The sequence below is a fragment of the Dermacentor albipictus genome, chromosome 7, assembly GCF_038994185.2.
Source record: "Dermacentor albipictus isolate Rhodes 1998 colony chromosome 7, USDA_Dalb.pri_finalv2, whole genome shotgun sequence".
NCBI lineage: Eukaryota > Metazoa > Arthropoda > Arachnida > Ixodida > Ixodidae > Dermacentor > Dermacentor albipictus.
The window spans coordinates 3,040,154-3,058,128 of record NC_091827.1 but is presented as its reverse complement, the minus strand read 5'-3'; the positions used below and the strand labels follow the sequence as shown (position 1 = coordinate 3,058,128).

At 46.6% G+C, this 17,975-nt stretch overlaps 2 protein-coding genes across 6 annotated transcripts in view; one reads left to right on the top strand and one right to left on the bottom strand.

The window, feature by feature from the left end:
* Positions 1-17,975, bottom strand: part of GEFmeso (Guanine nucleotide exchange factor in mesoderm) — a 380,310-nt gene that overhangs the window by 250,565 nt on the left and 111,770 nt on the right. For both annotated transcript variants that reach the window (XM_070521522.1, XM_070521521.1), the window contains one exon: positions 16,973-17,207. In XM_070521522.1, the coding sequence (XP_070377623.1) occupies positions 16,973-17,000 (28 nt within the window). In that variant the 5' untranslated portion in view covers positions 17,001-17,207. The remainder of the gene's footprint in view (positions 1-16,972; positions 17,208-17,975) is intronic.
* The window catches only part of LOC139047660 (uncharacterized), a 35,608-nt gene continuing 30,427 nt past the window's right edge, over positions 12,795-17,975 (top strand). Inside the window, exon 1 of one of the 4 annotated variants that reach the window (XM_070521533.1) lies at positions 12,795-13,078. In XM_070521533.1, the coding sequence (XP_070377634.1) occupies positions 12,931-13,078 (148 nt within the window). In that variant the 5' untranslated portion in view covers positions 12,795-12,930. The remainder of the gene's footprint in view (positions 13,079-17,975) is intronic. The other 3 variants (XM_070521536.1, XM_070521535.1, XM_070521534.1) reach the window with 3 other exon arrangements.

The window sequence follows — 17,975 nt, the reverse complement described above, 5'->3', positions numbered from 1 at the left end:
AAAAGCAAACCAATTAGGAAAGACCACGAGGCGTCAGGCAGCCAATCGGAGAATGCCTAATATCGGCCAGAGATAAGAAAAAGCGTGGTGCGCTGGAAGAACGGGGAGACGCCGAGGAGACGCCGGGATGATTCCTGGAAGCGACGCCAGGACGAAGTCAACCACCGGACCGGGAGTTGAAGACGGGCCGTCGGGTTCCGAACCCGAGCCACCAGGACTTCACCCGACTGGGGCCTCCTGCCAACCCGTTGCTGCATGTCTCCCGTCTACCCGAGCGTGCCGCCAGCTGCTCAAGGCCGGCGAGCTTCTGTGCCCGTGGGCAGGACAAGAGCAGTCGGGCTACGGGCCCGAGTTCTGCGTCCAGCTGCCCGGCCAGAACGCCGCCGCCGTCTTCTCGTGGTACCAAGCCGCCTGCTTTACTTCTCCAAGCCAGAGCTGGCGCGCTCCGGTCGCCCGGTCAGTCAACTTACACCACGACCTTTGGTGACACCGCCGCAACTCCTTTCGCCAACTTGTCGCCGCGTCTCCGCATCGAGACTATTACGCATCCCTGCCGTCGTGGCAAGCCCGGACTCGCGCACTAGTTAGCTTCACACTAGCCCCAAATGTGTCTTACCGCCGTGATGTCTATTTGAGTGTTTATTTGATTCTTTCTATTTCTTTCTATCATTTATTTTAAGCCTTTTTTAGTTCCATTAAAAGTTTGTGTGTGTGTTCGAAACCAACGCCTTTGTCCTCAATTGGCTTCTCGGAGGCGCCGCCTAAGAGAACCGTTAAAACCTTTGAGTACACGAACCGTTGTCCCCATATTTGGGCATCACAAATTGGCGTCCGCGACAGGACAAAGCCGTTCGTTTGTATTTTTTTCTAAAGGCTAGGAACTATGGCTGCTAGCACACGAGACCTGTTAGCCTTAGCCGAACGCATGGGGCTTGTGGGTGCGGAGTTGAGGGCATGGCTGAACGAGCAGGAAGCGCGTGCGCGAGAAGAGCGGGCAGCGGAGAGCGAAGCCAAGAAGGAGACGCTCGTTACATGATAATAGAGAGTTTTAGGATAGGGGCCCCAATAGTTTGGGGCCCCAAAGAGCTTTGCGGGTGTTAGCGTTGGGGCACGCAGGAGAGAGAGTTTAGAATAGGGCTTTGCGTTTGCGGATAGCGTATTGCGCTGACAGCGCCAGTACGGCGCCAAAGAAAAGCCATGAGAAATAATTACATAAAATATACCATTTTATTGCAGGAATATTAATTTTGACTTGCATGTATTCGCCCTTGATTACAATTTAGAGGTTATTCTGTAAGCAGCAAGCAATCAGTTGCGCTTAGTTTTGAGCAAACCAACTTTATGTGCCTTCACCACATAAAGTTGGTTTGCTCAAAACTAAGCGCAACTGATTCTGTCTGCAAAACTCATTTAGGCACGCTCCAACACGTCATTGGAGTATGCAATTTCATCAAGGCGATCCCCCCACCTCTTAACTGCCCCACTACCCTACCCCATGCCTCATCCACCCTTACCGAGCGATGGGAGACCTTGCTAACCAGCACCGCCCTGGAAGACCAGCTCGTCCTGATCTCCAGGGGCCAGGCGGCTAGGGAAGCATATGGGTCCCGTGAAGAGGGAACCACTTCCATCGACGGCGTCTAAGAAGATGTCGAGCTCGGTTCAATAAAGTTGTTTCTCTCTCTCTCTTTCTGCCTTCACCAGCCAAGCTTAGCCGTGTTAGGCCTACGAGCCATAAAATCCACAATCGATTTCGGAATCAGCGGCGTCTCATGAATGAATCTTCATAACACACGCTAGGGGAGAGAAAGCGATAACCGCAGTCAGTTCTCCTAGCTTGCGAACTTCACGCGTTACCACGAATCGAACCCAGTTTGGTGGTAGGTTAGAGCCATCGCTTTGATGGGTGTCGCCATGTTTGCTGACTCAAAGCTTTTGGGGCCGCTATTCGGGCTCCCGCTAAATCGGTGAAATAGCGTTCCGAACGCAAAATCCAAACGCAATTTGCGTCTCGCGCATGCCCACTGGCTTCGACGCTATTTCTTCGGGGACCCAGAACGTTTGGGGCCCCTATTCTAAAACGCTCTAATATTATGTGGTATTTTCGTAGGGTGTTGTTTATGTTTGGGAGTGCATTGGAATATGTTATTAAAAGGCTGGCGGCGTCACATTCTGGTGTAGGCTGTTCCTTAGCTAATTCCGACTGTCCCTCCAACCTTGACGCTACATCATTAGCTCTATCGAGAGCAACTTGTGGATAGTTTATTTCTGCTTCCACTTTAGAAGAACCCTACCTATATATACTGTGGCGAGGAAAGCATATGTCGCCTTGAAAAGGACAAGTCCACTTGTCGAAACATTCTCGTTTTGCTCATCGTCTTGAATTTCCATCTCCCGCCTTCCCCCTGTTTCCCCTACAAGAGGTCAAGCAATCCGCAATTTACACATGAGAAAAAAGCACCAAATTGAAAAATTTTTAACTTGCAAAAAGCAGCATGAAGCAGTAAATTCGGTCGTGATCAAATTTCGCTGAAAGACTCGCACATACGCGAAACAGGGCAAGAAATGACCTTCATCAGGAAACGTAGCGACAGAAAGTGGACCTGGAAAAGCCCTAATGGTGAAACAAGAAATGAAATTCATTTCATACTTTCTGCCGATCCCAGCATAGCGCAGGATGTAGAAGGGATAGGTAGGGTAAAGTGCAGTGATCATAGGTTAGTGAGGTCTAGGATTCACCTCAATTTGAAGAGAGAAAGAATAAAATTGGTGAAGAAGAAACAGGTCAACCTAGAGGCAGTAAGGGTAAAAGCAGACAAATTTAGGCTGGTACTTGCAAACAAATATGCAGCTTTATAACAGAGATAAGAAGATGACAGAGGTAATGAATGAAACCGTAACTAGGCTGGCTTCAGGGGCAGCAATTGAAGTGGGAGGCAAGGCACCAAGACAACCAGTAGGCAAGTTCTCCCAAGTAACAAAGTACCTAATAAAGAAACGACAAAGAATTAAAAAGACAAAGACAAAGAAGAGATTAGATAGAATTTGTGGAACTGTCAAAACGGATCAACGAGTCGAAAATAACGGATATTCGAAATTATAACGTGAGAAAGGCTGAGGAAGCGGTAAAATATGGACGCAGCCGGTAATCAGTGAGAAGGAAACTTGACATAGGTCAAACCAAGATGTATGCACTGAAAGATAAGCAGGGTAATATCATCAGCAATCTGAAAGATATAGTAACAGCAGCGGAAGAATTCTATGCTGACCTGTACAGTACCCAAAGGAGTCAGGATGCCTCCATTCGTAGCTGTAATGAACATGATACAGAAACTCCTCCTATAACTAGCGATGAGGTCAAAATGGCCTTGCAAGTCAGGAAACGAGGACAAGCAGCAGGAGAAGATGGAATAACAGTCGATTTAATCAAAGATAGCGGAGACATAATGCTTCAAAAACGGGCGGCTCTATATACGAATTGTCTACTGACTGCAAGGGTCCCAGAAAACCGGAAGAATGCAAACATTATACCAATCCGCAAAAAGAGAGATGTTAATTAATTGAATAATTATAGGCCCATTAGCTTACCCCCAGTATTATACAAAATATTCACCAAGGTAAATTGCAATAGAATAAGGGCAACACTGGACTTCAGACAACCAAGGGAACAGGCTGGCTTCAAGAAGGGATACTCTACAATGGATCACATTCACGTCATTAATCTGGTAATCGAGAAATCCGTAGAGTGCAATCAGCATCTCTATACGGCTTTCTTAAATTACGAAAAGGCATTTGATTCCATTGAGATACCAGCAGTCATAGAGACATTACGTAATCAAGGAATGCAGACCGCTTAGTAAATATCTTCGAAAATATCTACAGATTTTACAACTACCTTAATTCCACACAAGAAAAGTAGGAAGATACCTATAAAGAAAGGGGTCAGACAACGAGACACAATCTCTCTAATGCTATTCACTGCGTGCTTTGAAGAAGTATTCAAGCTATTAAACTGGGAATGCTTAGGGATAAGGATCAACGGCGAATACTTCAGCAACCTTCATCGACATTGCTCTATTCGCCAATACAGCAGACGAGTTACAACAAGCGATTGAGGACCTTAACAGAGAGAGTGTAAGAGTTGGGTCGAAGATTAATATGCAGAAGACAAAGATAATGATCAATAGCCGGGCAAGGAAACAAGAGTTCAGGATCGCCAGTCAGCCTCTAGAGTCTGAAGGAGTGCGTTTACCTAGGTCTATTAATCACAGGGAACCCTGGTCATGAGAAGGAAATTCATAGAAGAATAAAAAATGGTTGGGAGATTGTCAGCTCCTGACTAGAAGATTACCATTATCATTGAAAAAAATGTGCACAATCAGTGCATTTTACCGGTGCAGCCACGTGGGGCAGACTTGGAGACTGACAAGAGGCTGGATAAGAAGTTAAGGACTGCGCAAAGATCGATGGAACGAAGAATGCTAGGCATAAAGTTAAGAGACAGAAAAAGAGCGGTTTGGATCGGAGAGCAAACGGGTGTAGCCGATATTCTAACTGACATTAACAGAAAAAAACTGGAGTTGAGCAGATACTGTAATGCGCAGGTTAGATAACCGTTGAACTATTAGGGTTACAGATTGGGTACCAAGAGAACGGAAACGCAGTCGAGGACAGCAGAAGACTTAGTGGGGAGATTAAATTAAGAAATTCGCGGGCGCTAGTTGGAATCGGTTGGCGCAGGGCAAGGGCAATTGACAAGGGTAACGACTGACACAAACCTTATTTCCCTTCTAATTTTTCAAAAGCGCGCAATACGTGATATTTCTAATAGTTTCGTCTAGGAAAGGAAAGCACACGCCCATCTTTTAAAACCTACAAAGTATCACTTCTCAAGCGGTTATACAGACATAAACGATGTTTGGAGATACTATCTAAGTATTGGATAAATAGATCACTTCTATTGGATACATATTGGCACATGCATATTGCGTGTTCCTTGTGGATGACCCACGCGGGTGCCCCGACGAAGACGACGAACGCTCTCGAGCGGTCGGCTGAACTGGCAGCGCTGCGACGATCTGCCATATATCTTACGTTTGCTACCTCGAGCATGTCCGTCACCTCCTGGAAGACTGTAGACTCCGGAACAGCAATCACCTCCGTATAATTTTTGAACTGCTTACCCCGTTAACTAGTTTAGATAGTAATGTGCCCACTTTTGTTGAGTACGAAAAATTTTTTAATGCGTTAAAATCAGTTTTACACGCTCAGGAGGGCATGGAGAGTGATATTAAAGCAATGATCCTATGTTCAATTCAAAACAATCATCAAAAAAAGCTCAATTTGTTGCGCAATCTACTAAGGGTGGATAATATTGTCCTTGGTGGAATTCTGACTGCGAGCGAGATTTTAGACATAGAAAAGCTGCGTGGAAAAAAACTTTTATACAACCAATGTACTGTTAATTGGGCAGATTATACATATACAGCTACTACATTTAAACGAACAGTCTCAAAAGCTAAGGAGGATTATGATTCCAAGCACTACACATACCTTTCGAAGTCTAGCAATGAAAAAGCCCTGTTCAAATTTCTTCGATCTCGTAAAGTTATGCCGGCGCCAGTGAATGTCTACTCTGTCGTTCCATCAACGAAAGAATGATCGGAACCACTAGAGAAAATTTCTCAACGACTTGCGCGACGTTTCAAACATAAATTGCCAATAGGACTCAAGAAACCTCCTTTGGGAGAGGGCTTTGTAACAGTAACAGCGACAGAGCTTGAAGACAATTAGTTCGTTACTGGCGTCATCCTTAGATCCAGATTGAATCACAACATTAAATGCTAAAGGTTTAATATGCGCCTCATGACATTCTAAATATGATAAATTTTTCTCTCAAGAATTTATGGGTTTTAAGAGAGTGAAGAGTAGCTAAAATTATTCCAATATTGAAGAAAAAATAAGCTGGACTTGACTTAGACAACATAAGACCAATTTCTCTTACTTCCAATGTCGTCAAATTATTAGAAACGGTTTTTCACGGCAGTATAACAAATTTTATGCAAGATGACACCCTTCTCAGTCCTTGTCAAATTGTATTTCGTGCCGGCCACTTGATATGGAGCGCCCATGTAGATTTAGAGATACGCATTAAACTTGTTTGCCGCAAACGAGAGTACGCAGCTTTGGTGACGCTAGCTGTATCAAAAGCATACATTGTATTCATACTGTAGAATTGTGCAGCTGTCATTGTGCATACTGTAGAACATTGTATTCTATTCGATAAGCTTCAGTATACGAATATCGTAAAATATATAACCGCTTAGATCTATGAATTTATAAGGGATAGAGAGTTTTAGAGTTACCAACACGGTATTTCGACGTTTAAACACAACAGAGAGGAGGTGTACCACAGCATCCCGTTCTTTCCCCTATATCATTTAGCATTTTGCGAAGCACAATTCCTCTGTCTCCGGAAGTAGATGTTTATATTTATGGGGACGATATCGCATTTTTTTACATCCGCAAATAATATACATTCACTACAACAGTCATTGCAGAATTACTTAGGAATGCTGGAGACATGGCTTGAGGGGTTATGTATGTCGTTAAACATTAGCAAAAGTGCAACATTAGTATTCCCATTAACTGCACAGATGCATATATTTTTACAATACCGACAGGGAATCATTCCTCAAGTTGACGAAATACTTTGGTGTTATTTACGATGGCAAGCTCACCTGGCGCTGTCACATTGAACACATTAAAACAAAGGCAGAACGAGCCGTAGCTATGCTCCGCCGGCTCAGCCACCGTCGCTCTGGACTACGCAGTGTTGCATTTTAGGGGCGATCCCACCGTTAGCAACCATTTTGTTGCGTTTGTAGGCGATCCCACTGCTAGCGACCTGTCTCTTGCGTACTCCAAGGTAGCGTACCGTACTGCTGCCGAGAAGTAGCGGCGCCTGCCTTTCGAAGCTCGACCGACCTTTCCTTATTGGGTAGCGTGGCGTTGTCGGCGAGGTGCAGGCATCTGGTAGACCATGGCGATCGAGCAAGGGCGAGACGACGATTTGCTAGTGCGAAACTTGCACTGTTTATTCAAAGGTAGTTGAAAGAAAATAAGAAGAGCATGAAGTATCAAGTATGAAGTATCTAAAAAGTACATTTCGGAGCCCCTTAAATAGGCTCTCTACAATCGTGTGGGCGGGATCTTGCTTCCGTCGATGACACGTGACCGGCACAGAGAGAAGGCCCCTGCAATACCGAGCACGGGAAGGAGAAATCGATCCTCTTTTCGACGAATCCGGGGGAGAGGGTCGGGTGAGTGACCTCTCCGGCGCCGTGGGGTCCGGCCATGAGAGGGTAAGGGGATGACCTAGCACCCACGGTGCCCGACCAAGTAGAGGGTAAGGGGATGTCGATCCTCTTTTTGACGAATCCGGGGAGAGGGTCGGGTGAATGACCTCTCCGGCGCCGTGGGGTCCGGCCAAGTAGAGGGGAAGGGAATGACGTATGGCCCTTGGCGTCCGGCCATACCTAACAGCAGGGATACCTTACGGATGGTATATAAAATGTATGTTCGGCCCATATTAGAATTCGGTGGCGTAATATTTTCCGATGGCCCCACTTACAAAATTAAACCTCTCATACTGTTAGAAAGAAAAGCTCTATGATCATGACTCGGGGTACCCATATTTGTTGCCAACGTTGTTTTATATCAGGGAGCTCGTATATGCCCATCTTAGATTGCAGATTCCGCATGATTACGGTTCAGACATTTTAAAATTTTATTACTTGTTATAGAGACGTGCGCAATATGCATTTACCCCTGAACCGTCTGAGGTTTTTTCAAGTATCGTGGTCGGGATTCCACAGTACTCAGGTAATATTTGTGCAAGCACAGTTACAAAAACTGGATGTGTCCATACGCGCCGTTACTCGCCTCGCCGTATGCGTCCTACCTCTGATGGATCCGTTGATGACAGTCGTCCTGCTCGCTCACAGTCACCTCAGCGCCGTTGGGCCCCGTCGCCCCAGCCACGCCGCTGTTCATCGCCGACCAATTAAGGACACTCGCGGACAAAAAACTAGACCATGCCGCTCCTGGAGGTAGTGCTGCATTGTCTCCGTCGTGTCGAAATCCTCCACTGACGCTCCCAACGAACCAGAACTTACTTGATGTTCACGTCGGCGGTATCCGTACGACGACGTTAATAAATACTGGAGCCCAGGTGTCCATAATGAGTTGTAACCTCTGTTGTCGACTGGGGAAAGTTCTCACGCCTCCTACTACTCGATCCATACGCGTGGCCGATGGCAGCACTGTTGGCGTCACTGTATAAGTATCGCCGAACGCCACGTTCCTGTTCTTTTTACAGTGCTGACCAATTGTCCCCATGACCTAATCGATCGGACTCGACTTTCTTACGACGCATTCAGCTTTGGTCGAGTGTTCTGCCGGTGCCCTTTGCCTAGAACTTCCTCTACTCGTGTATATTCGTGCCGAACTGCCGAACAACTTTAGTACGACCGCCTTCATCCGCCTGCCGCCTAAAGCCTTAACTTTCGTCGATTTACTATATTTTCTTTCTTGTGCCCGACGGTGATTACGTCGCCACACCTGTTCCTGATATCCCTTTGGTGCGCCGTATCACTATGCCCCACTCCGTCGGCACCGTCGCCGATAATCGGACATGCCTCCCCGTGGTCAATGTTGGCCTGACAAAGGAAGTTCTACCCCAAAGAATATCGGTTGCAATGCTGCGTGCTATAGGAGATGACTACGTCAGGCCGTATGCAGTAGACGTCTGCTCAGATTCTTCACCGCGTCCACAAAATGCTATTTGCGCTGACGCAACATTTCGGCCCATGATTGCTGCGGACATGTTGCCCGAAGAAGCAGCAGCTCTGTATCGCTTTTTGGTTCCCTACCACGACATCTTCGACCTCAACAATCGCCAATTGGGCCAGACTTCAATTGTTAAGCATCACATAAATTCTGCTGATGCCAGTCCTATTCATCGCCGGCCATGTCGAGTTTCTCTTCCAGAGTGTAAGGTTATTCAAGATGAAGTGAACAAGATGCTTGCCAAAGGCATTGTTGAACCTTCATCGAGCCCTTGGGCGTCGCCCGTGGTGCTTCTTAAAAAGAAAGATGGCACATAGCGTTTCTGCGTAGGTTATCGTCATCTAAACCGCATTACCAAGAAAGACGTCTACCCCTTGCCTCGCATGGACGACGCCCTCGATTGTCTCCATGATGCCAACTACTTTTCATCAATAGACCTGCGGTCTGGTTCTTGGCAAATTTCTGTGGATGAAAAGGACCAAGAGAAGACCACGTTTGTCACCCCTGATGGTCTATATCAATTCAAAGTTATGTCATTCTGTCTATGCAACGCCCGAGCAACGTTCGAACGTATGATGGACTCTTTGCTTCAATTAAACAGCTACGATGCATCTGCTGCCTAGACGACAGTCTCGTATTTCCGCCTACATTTGAGACACACCTTGAGCGCTTATCAGCTGTTCTTCAAGTCTTCCGCAAGACTGGGCTCCAAGTACATTCATCGAAGTGTCACTTCAGTCGTCGGCAGATTACAGTGCTGGGCCACCTCGTCGACGCTTCTGGTATTCAAGCGGTCCCGGAGAAAATTCGTGCTGTCACGTCTCTCCCTGTACCTCAGTCTGTCAAGTACGTCCGAAACGCTTGGTTAAAGAATTCGCAGCGATTGCCCGACCACTTACTGCTCTTCTGAAGAAGGACGTGCCGTTTACATGGGGCCCCGCTCAAACTGCCGATTTTGCCAACCTCACCAACATTCTCACCACGCCACCTATACTGGCCCACTTTGACGCGTCCTCTCCTACAGAGGTGAGTACCGATGCGAGTGGTCATGGTATCGGAGCCCTCTTAGCCCAGCGCCAACAGGGTCAAGATCATGTTATCGCCCACCTAGCCGTCTCCTCACAGCAGTGGGGCGCAGCTATTCGATTACCGATCGTGAATGCCTGGCTCTCGTCTGGGCGGTTTCCACATTCCGCCCGTACTTGTATGGCACGCAGTTACTTGTAATCACAGACCGCCACGCGCTCTGCTGGCTTAATTCCTCACTCAAGGATCCTACCGGCCGGCCTGGTCGCTGGGATCTGCGACTGCAAGAATATTCCTATGCAGTAGTGCACGAGTCGCGAGCCAATCACATCAATACGCAGACTGTTTATCACGCTATCCAGTGGACGAACCAGCCGCGCACCCTGACCCCGATGCTTGCGTTTTCTCCGTTTCGCAGCTGCTACACGTTGCCGACGAGCAACGCCGTGATGCAGCGTTGCACGCCATCATTGATGGCTTGGAATCTTCGCCTTCTGATTCATTGCTTCACCAGTTTGTTTTCCGGGATGGTGTATTATACCGCCACAATGTACTCCCTTACGGTCCTGCCCTACTCCTCGTCATTCTCAAGCACCTTCGGTCAGCTGTTCTCCAAGAACTTCACAATTCACCAACGGCAGGTCACCTTGACGTCTCCCGCACCTACGACCGGATTCGCCGACGCTTCTTTTGGCCAGGCCTTGCCCGCTCCGTCCGGAAATACGTTGCGGCGTGCGAAATATGTCAGCGCCGAAAAACACAGTTGACGCTCCCTGCCGGGTGCCTTCAGCCGCTAGACATTCCTTCAGAGCCGTTCTTTCGCGTTGGCTTGGACTTACTTGGCCCTTTCCCTCTATCCACGTCTGGAAACAAGTGGATCACTGTGGTGAAAGATTACGCCACGCGCTACGCCATCACCAGAGCACTTCCAACAAGCTACGCCACAGATGTCACCTATTTTCTTTTGCGCGACGACGTACACAGTTGGTTATCCGCACCAACTGCTCACAGATTGTAGTCGCACATTTCTTTCTCAAGTCATCGCCGACATATTACAGTCCTGCTCCACCAAACAAAAGCTGACTACGTCTTACCAACCAAAGAATAATGGTCTCACTGAACGTCTGAATCGTACCCTAAAGGACATGCTTGCAAAGTACGTCTCGTCCCACCATACTGATTGGGACCTTGCCCTACCCTATGTCACTTTTGCGTATAATTCTTCACGTCACGACACTGCCGGTTATTCCCCGTTCTTTCTGTTGTTCGGCCGAGAACCGACATTCCCACTGGACGCACCCCTCCCATCCGCCGCAGCAGAGACCAGCGAGTATGCACTTGACGCCATCGCCAGGGCAGCCCAAGCACGCGAAATTGCCCGCGCTCGCCTGCTGGCCTCGCAAGAGAAGCAATGGCGCTTGTACGGTCGCCAACAGAGAGACGTCCACTTTTCGCCTGGATCTCTGGTACTCCTGTGGTCCCCGCCCTGTCATATTGGCCTGTCAGAAAAACTGCTGTCTCGGCTTACAGGCCCATATCAAGTGCTGCGTGCCGTGACTCCAGTTACGTGCGAAATCGCCCCATTCGGAACCAGTGCCTCATCTGCCCCGAATTCCACTGACGCTGTGCATGTCGTACGCCTCAAACAATATTACTCTCCTGTTATCTCTGATATCTAGACGCACCGGGATGGTGCTTCTGCCTCCGAGGATAATGATACAAGCATATTGCGTGTTTCTTGTGGACGATGCACGCAGGCGCCCCAACGAAGACGACAAACTGTCTCTGGCTCTAGAGCGGTCGGCTGAACTGGCCAGCGCTGCAGTTACCCTTTGTAAATATACTTCGTAAATAGTCTTCAGTTCTTAATCATTCGTTCTCGTAACAATATTATGCAAAACAAACCACGTACGAAATACACAGGAGCTTAGTATACAAAACTCGATCACGCACCAACTACGGAGACCAACGATTAAATTCACAAATACCAGACATGCTAAATAAATACCCCTAAAAATTATGGGGTTTTACGTGCCAAAACCACTTTCTGATTATGAGGCATGCCCTAGTCGAGAACTCCGGAAATTTCTACCACCTGGGGTTCTTTAACGTGCACTTAAATCTAAGTACACGGGTGTTTTCGCATTTCGCCCCCATCGAAATGCGGCCGCCGTGGCCGGGATTCGATCCCGCGACCTTGTGCTCAGCAGCCTAACACCATAGCCACTGAGCAACCGCAGCGGGTAAATCAATACCCAACCGTACTACATTTACTGGCTTCTGGAACTTCACCTAAAGCATTTGAAAAAGAAAATAACAAGAGAACTGCTAGCTAAAGAACACGAAAGTTCTCACGATGTCTCAAATTTCTTCGACATGATGTATTTGTATCGTTGTGTAATAGTGCTAACAGGGCCTTTCACAGTTTCGCTTAGTTCTCTCATTGCACGCATGACACCGATTACACGTATGTACAATCAAGTAGCTTTTCTGTTTTGACCTGTACAGCATAAGTATGTGCTTGTTAGGTGTTGTTTTCCCTTTCTCCTACTATGCAGCATCCTGCAGCTCCTCCGTTACCAGGGTGACACGGCCAAGTAAGGCATTTCCTCATCCCTTAGCCGTGTTTCCCAGGGCAATTTTATGCCAAATTTGCCCCGAATGAGCCAAAGAAAGAAAAGATGGCCGCATGATACACGTGCGGGCGACGAACGTGTCTTGCAACAACCACGAAAACGGGCAAGAGAGAAGGTTTTGATGACGCCACTCTCCGAAGCGAACAAAGACCTCTCTTTATTGCCGCCGTTTTTAACGCGCCGTATAATACGTGTACCCAGTTCATTGGCAAGCGGGTTTATAGACGCATTACACAATGGGACGGAATCGCGTGACGCTCTCCACAAGCCGCGTTGTTCTTTGCCTGCGTGGCTCGACTTATTCGTACGCTGAAAACCTCTCCGTTGAAGGCAACCGTCGTAAACGGCGTCCAACCGAATCGCGCGTTGCGCGGCCGCACAGCTGCGAGGCGAGTGGCGCAGTTCTGCTGCTGCGGCCATGGCGGCGGCGAGGCTCGTGGGCCTCCTGTTGGCCCTCACTGCCTGCGACGCAGCGAACGGAACTCGCGAGGTTTCTTCAAGTGAAGCGAACAAGACGAGGGAGGAGTCCTCAAAAAAGAGTCAGAGGGCGTGTTTCCTTCCAAACGGTAAGCCGTCTTTTTTCTTTTTTTTTTGTACCGATGCCATCGCATACCCCTCGAAGACACAGATAAAAATCGTTGGTGTTTTGTAATGTGTGATTTAGCGCCATGTATGAGCATACAACATATTATGTCTAAACAAGAGATAGGTGCAACGGGAAAGCAGTCCAACACAAATCGTATGTCAGGTTGGACCGATCGTTTTGAATAATGCATTCCTCGGGGCCCTGACGAAGACAACTGTCGAAGCGTTCCTTGTTCGATCACGGTTGATAATATTTTATAGCATTTTGGCACAGTTATTGTCTCATTTCAATTCATTCTAGTACTCTCAGGGCCACTAAGGAGTTACAAAGAGGAGTAGCTTAACATAAAGAAGTGATACTTTACATATGCAGTTCTTACACAATATGATCAAATAAAGGAGACTTGAAGGTTGAAAGATTTCTGATGGAGACGCTGGCAGCAGGTAGGCCGTTTCATTCACAGAGGCAAAAAGAAAGTGAAGCACTGGTGAGTCCTGAATTGTGCTACTCGAACTTTTAAATGGCGATGGAGGACACACGAGTCGGAGCTGTAACCAAGTTAATTTCTAAAGCGTTTTGATTGACCGTCCACATTTAGTGTGAAACTTTCTTAGCGGCTCCCATCAGCTTGGAGGTGTATTCCAATCGCTGTGGGGTGCACCGGAGTGCACTCGTGAAACTGCTGTCCGGCTGCTGGTGCAGAATCGACGTCAATCGATGGCGATGGTGTCGTGTGAGTGAGCGTAAATGCACACGAAGTCGCTCGTAGGACATGTATAACGATAATGGAAAGACGCCGGCTTCCTCAACTGTGCCTTCGTCGGAGGCGTGCCGTGGCAAGCCTACGCATGTTTTGAGTGCCTGCGCTTGAACGCTCTCTACTATCTCTAAGCAGGAAATGCTCAAGTTTGAGAGTATCGGTAGGTTGTAGGGAATGTAGCCTACGAATACACACGGGCAAACTCGTACTAGGCAGCCCTCCGCGGGGCCCCACTTCATGCCTCCTACGAAGCGAAAAACATGATAAAAGAGAGTAAGTTTTTGCTTCAGCACATTAGCGTGCCTTGCCCATGACAAAACGCGGTTAGTGATAATGCCCAAAAATCTGTGGTGTGAGACAAGGTATCACAACACCGTTAATTGAGATCGTGTAGCGGCAGACAGATTTGCGCGGGAATGCAACCACAGCAGATATTTCAGCAGCCAAGAGCAAACCCTGACTCCGTAGGTATTGTGAAGTACATGAGGCCCTAAATCGAAATTCCGCATGCTACAGTCGCTAGGATTTAGCTTTCTCTATCAAATGCAACAAATCCCATTGAAATTTGTGCAGGGGTTGCTTCATGAAAGAGTTTCTGCTTTTTACGTGTATTTGAATGGGCGGCGTTGGAGGTGGCCTCGAGCTAAAGCTACATGTTAAGTCAAACTAGATTGAAAAATTAGGCTTCTGTAATAATAAATTCGTCATTCGTAGCGAGAGGAGAGCTTTTGTAAACGATAAAATTGGAGTGGCGCCACATGTATTAGATTACAGTACGTCTCATGTGACGTCGACACTGGCTGATTCACAGAGCGCGGCATAAAGAAGGTCACGTGAAAATCACGTCAACTCGTTCGTTCTGGCACGGGCAGTTAAAATTCAGTAGCAGCAGCGGATCTTCCGGTGCATTTTTCTACGTAATAAAGTGATATACTTGCACACTGAAAAAGCGATGAGAGACTTCTAGACGAATAACGTACCTGCCGGTTTATCTGGCTCAATACTTTTTCTCTGGTTCTTCTTGAGGTATAACAGCTGCACACAGATGGGAACCTAGGCTGCGTTACAGCCGGCTATCGCAACGCACAGTTCAGGAACGGTAACTACCCTTTTCCTCATTAATACTCAGCCATGTCACAAATAAACACACTTTTTCTTTAGTGTTCTTGTATATACATTGCCGTCTCGATCATTCCTCCGCTCCTCCCTCGTGGAAAAATTGCTTCAATTTTGCCCTTATTTAAGTCGGGTAGTGTTCCATTGTTATCCAACTCTAGGTCAATCTCATTAACAGCACACTCATGTAAATTACTCGAGCACATTATCTTTAAACATATTAAGGAATTTCTTGAAACTAACAAAATTTTGTGCACATTCCAGTATGGTTTTAGACGTGGCGTTAGCACTGTAACACAACTGGCAGAATTCGTTCATGACATCAGCAGCTCTTTAGGCATAAGTGACCAGATTGATGCTGTTCTTATTGAATTCACAAAGGCCTTCGTCATTGTCTCACACCCTAAACTTATGTAGAAGCTCTTCGCTATACTAAAAAATGCATCTTCGGTTGGCTAGATATCGGACTTTCTTTCCCAGCGTTCGCAATATGTATGTTTCAACTCTACTAACTCACCTTTGATGCCTGTTTCATCAGGGGTTCTCCAAGGTTCTTCTCTGGGACCTCTTTTATTCCTGCTTTGTATTAATAATCTCCCCCTACACACCTCAGTTAAAATACGCCTTTTTGCAGCTGATTGTGTTTTATATCGTAGAATTAAATCTCCTACTGATGATGTAGTCCTTAAGAATTATTTCGCTGACTTCTCTAAGTGGTCCATAGCATGGCAATTGAATATCAACTTTTCCAAAACTGTCTCGATGTCCTTTACACCACGCTCATCCCCTTTCTTCTTTGTCTATGCCTTTAATAATGTTACTTTAAATAGGGTCTTCGAGTTCAAATATTTAGGTATCCTACTAACAAACGATTTGTCATGGTCGAAACACATTGATGCCGCCTGTAGCAAGGCCCTTGAAAGACTGGCTCCCTTACATTCCTTACGCTGCGTCTCGCTTCCCAAGGAACTAAACTTCTCGCACGTAAAACGCTCATTCGCCCCATCCTCGAATATGGCTGCGTTGTACGCAACCCATACAAACACTGTGACGTCAAAAAAAAAAGAATCAGCACAAAAAAAGGCAGTGAGTTTTGTTTGTAGGAGATATGACAAGAAATTTTCGCCGTCCGTCTTTCCGTACTTGGTCTCACTCCTCTTGCAGACCGTCACAAACTTGAACGCCGAAAATTCATTCACACGTTAATCGATTCTCCTCGCCTCTCCTCTCTAGATAACTACTTGACTTTTTCCAAACCCTCATGCATGAGGAGTCACCATGCTTTAAACATCTCAACTATTTTTGCCCGCACTGATTCCTTTAAACACCGTTTTTTTTCCGTCAATAATTGAGGTCTGGAATTCATTACCGGGCAACATCCGTACTACCACTGAAACAATCCACACAAGCTTGTTTATAAATGCTGTATGTTTGTTGTTCATCCCACTCCTGCAGCCTTATTGAGGCTGCAGTATGTATGTATGTATGTATGTATGTATGTATGTATGTATGTATGTATGTATGTATGTATGTATGTATGTATGTATGTATGTATGTATGTATGTATGTATGTATGTATGTATGTATGTATGTATGTATGTATGTATGTATGTATGTATGTATGTATGTATGTATGTATGTATGTATGTATGTATGTATGTATGTATGTATGTATGTATGTATGTATGTATGTATGTATGTATGTATGTATGTATGTATGTATGTATGTATGTATGTATGTATGTATGTATGTATGTATGTATGTATGTATGTATGTATGTATGTATGTATGTATGTATGTATGTATGTATGTATGTATGTATGTATGTATAAGTCATACATGTACAAGTATGACAAGTATGTACTTGTCAAGTGTATGTATGTATGTATAAATAAATAAATAAATAAATAAATAAATAAAGGAACAAAGGTGTGGTCATGAATTATTCAAAAACGAATTATTCGTGCCGACGCATGTATGTGACAACGTTTTCTCACCTGCGATCCAACTGCGATCGTCGTGCATCGCTAATCAGCGCAGTTACCAATGGTGTTGACGGCGCAGCCCTTTGCAGTTTCAATGCGTGCACGTGGCGCTGTTCGGAGTCGCACCCGACAATCGGACGAAAGATTTGGCACAAAGCAGCTGGTGGCGTTTTTGTGCTCCTGCACAGCCCGAGTCGCACCGAAACACTTGTCCAGCGCCCGCAGCCAGAACCGGCGCGAACAGGATCTGCATGAAGAAGACAACCGGTCTGATCGACATTATTCGCATCGACGACTATCGTGGCCCCCACTGCTATGAAGACTGGCCAGTAAACATTTCCTCGATTTTTTTTTTAATTATCGGAGACATCGAAACACGAGCTTATATTTGTAGGGCACATTTAGTCGCAGCTGAGCACAATTCCGGTGAGGGCGAGAAGAGCTGCTTGTTTCCTTTAGAAGAGTCGATAAGCAACCGCTCTATGACGCCCTCGAAGACCGATTCTTGAACACCAGGCGACATTTTGCAAGTCGGGAGCGCCGAAATTCAAATGCTCTTCAAATGTGTTTTGTGACTGCTTCTCGTTACGTCTCCATGGCAGCCACACTGGTAGCGTGTGGCTACGGAGGCATCAGGAGTTGAGCGATCAGCGTCAGGACCGATTCCGGGATCGCAGCATGATCGCCGTGGGGACAACGCGTGCACCGTCGAACGCTGCCCGGGCCGAATGCTTCCTGTGCAAGATCAAGCGAATTACATGATCGTCACTGTGTCTTGCGTGCAACCTATACATGGGAAGATCACGCTCAACCTATAATCGCAACCTCTTTGCATTGCAAAAAAATACTGCCTGCGCTCGATCAGCCTTCGCACCCTGAGCGACACTGTACACTCAGACCATGGACGCCTGTGCGTCCTACGCTACGAAGACGCTCTCAACTTTTCTGCAGGGCACTGGTCTCAACAAGGTACTTAAGTGTGTGTGTGTGTCGTACGTGCTGTGTGTCCCCTTTC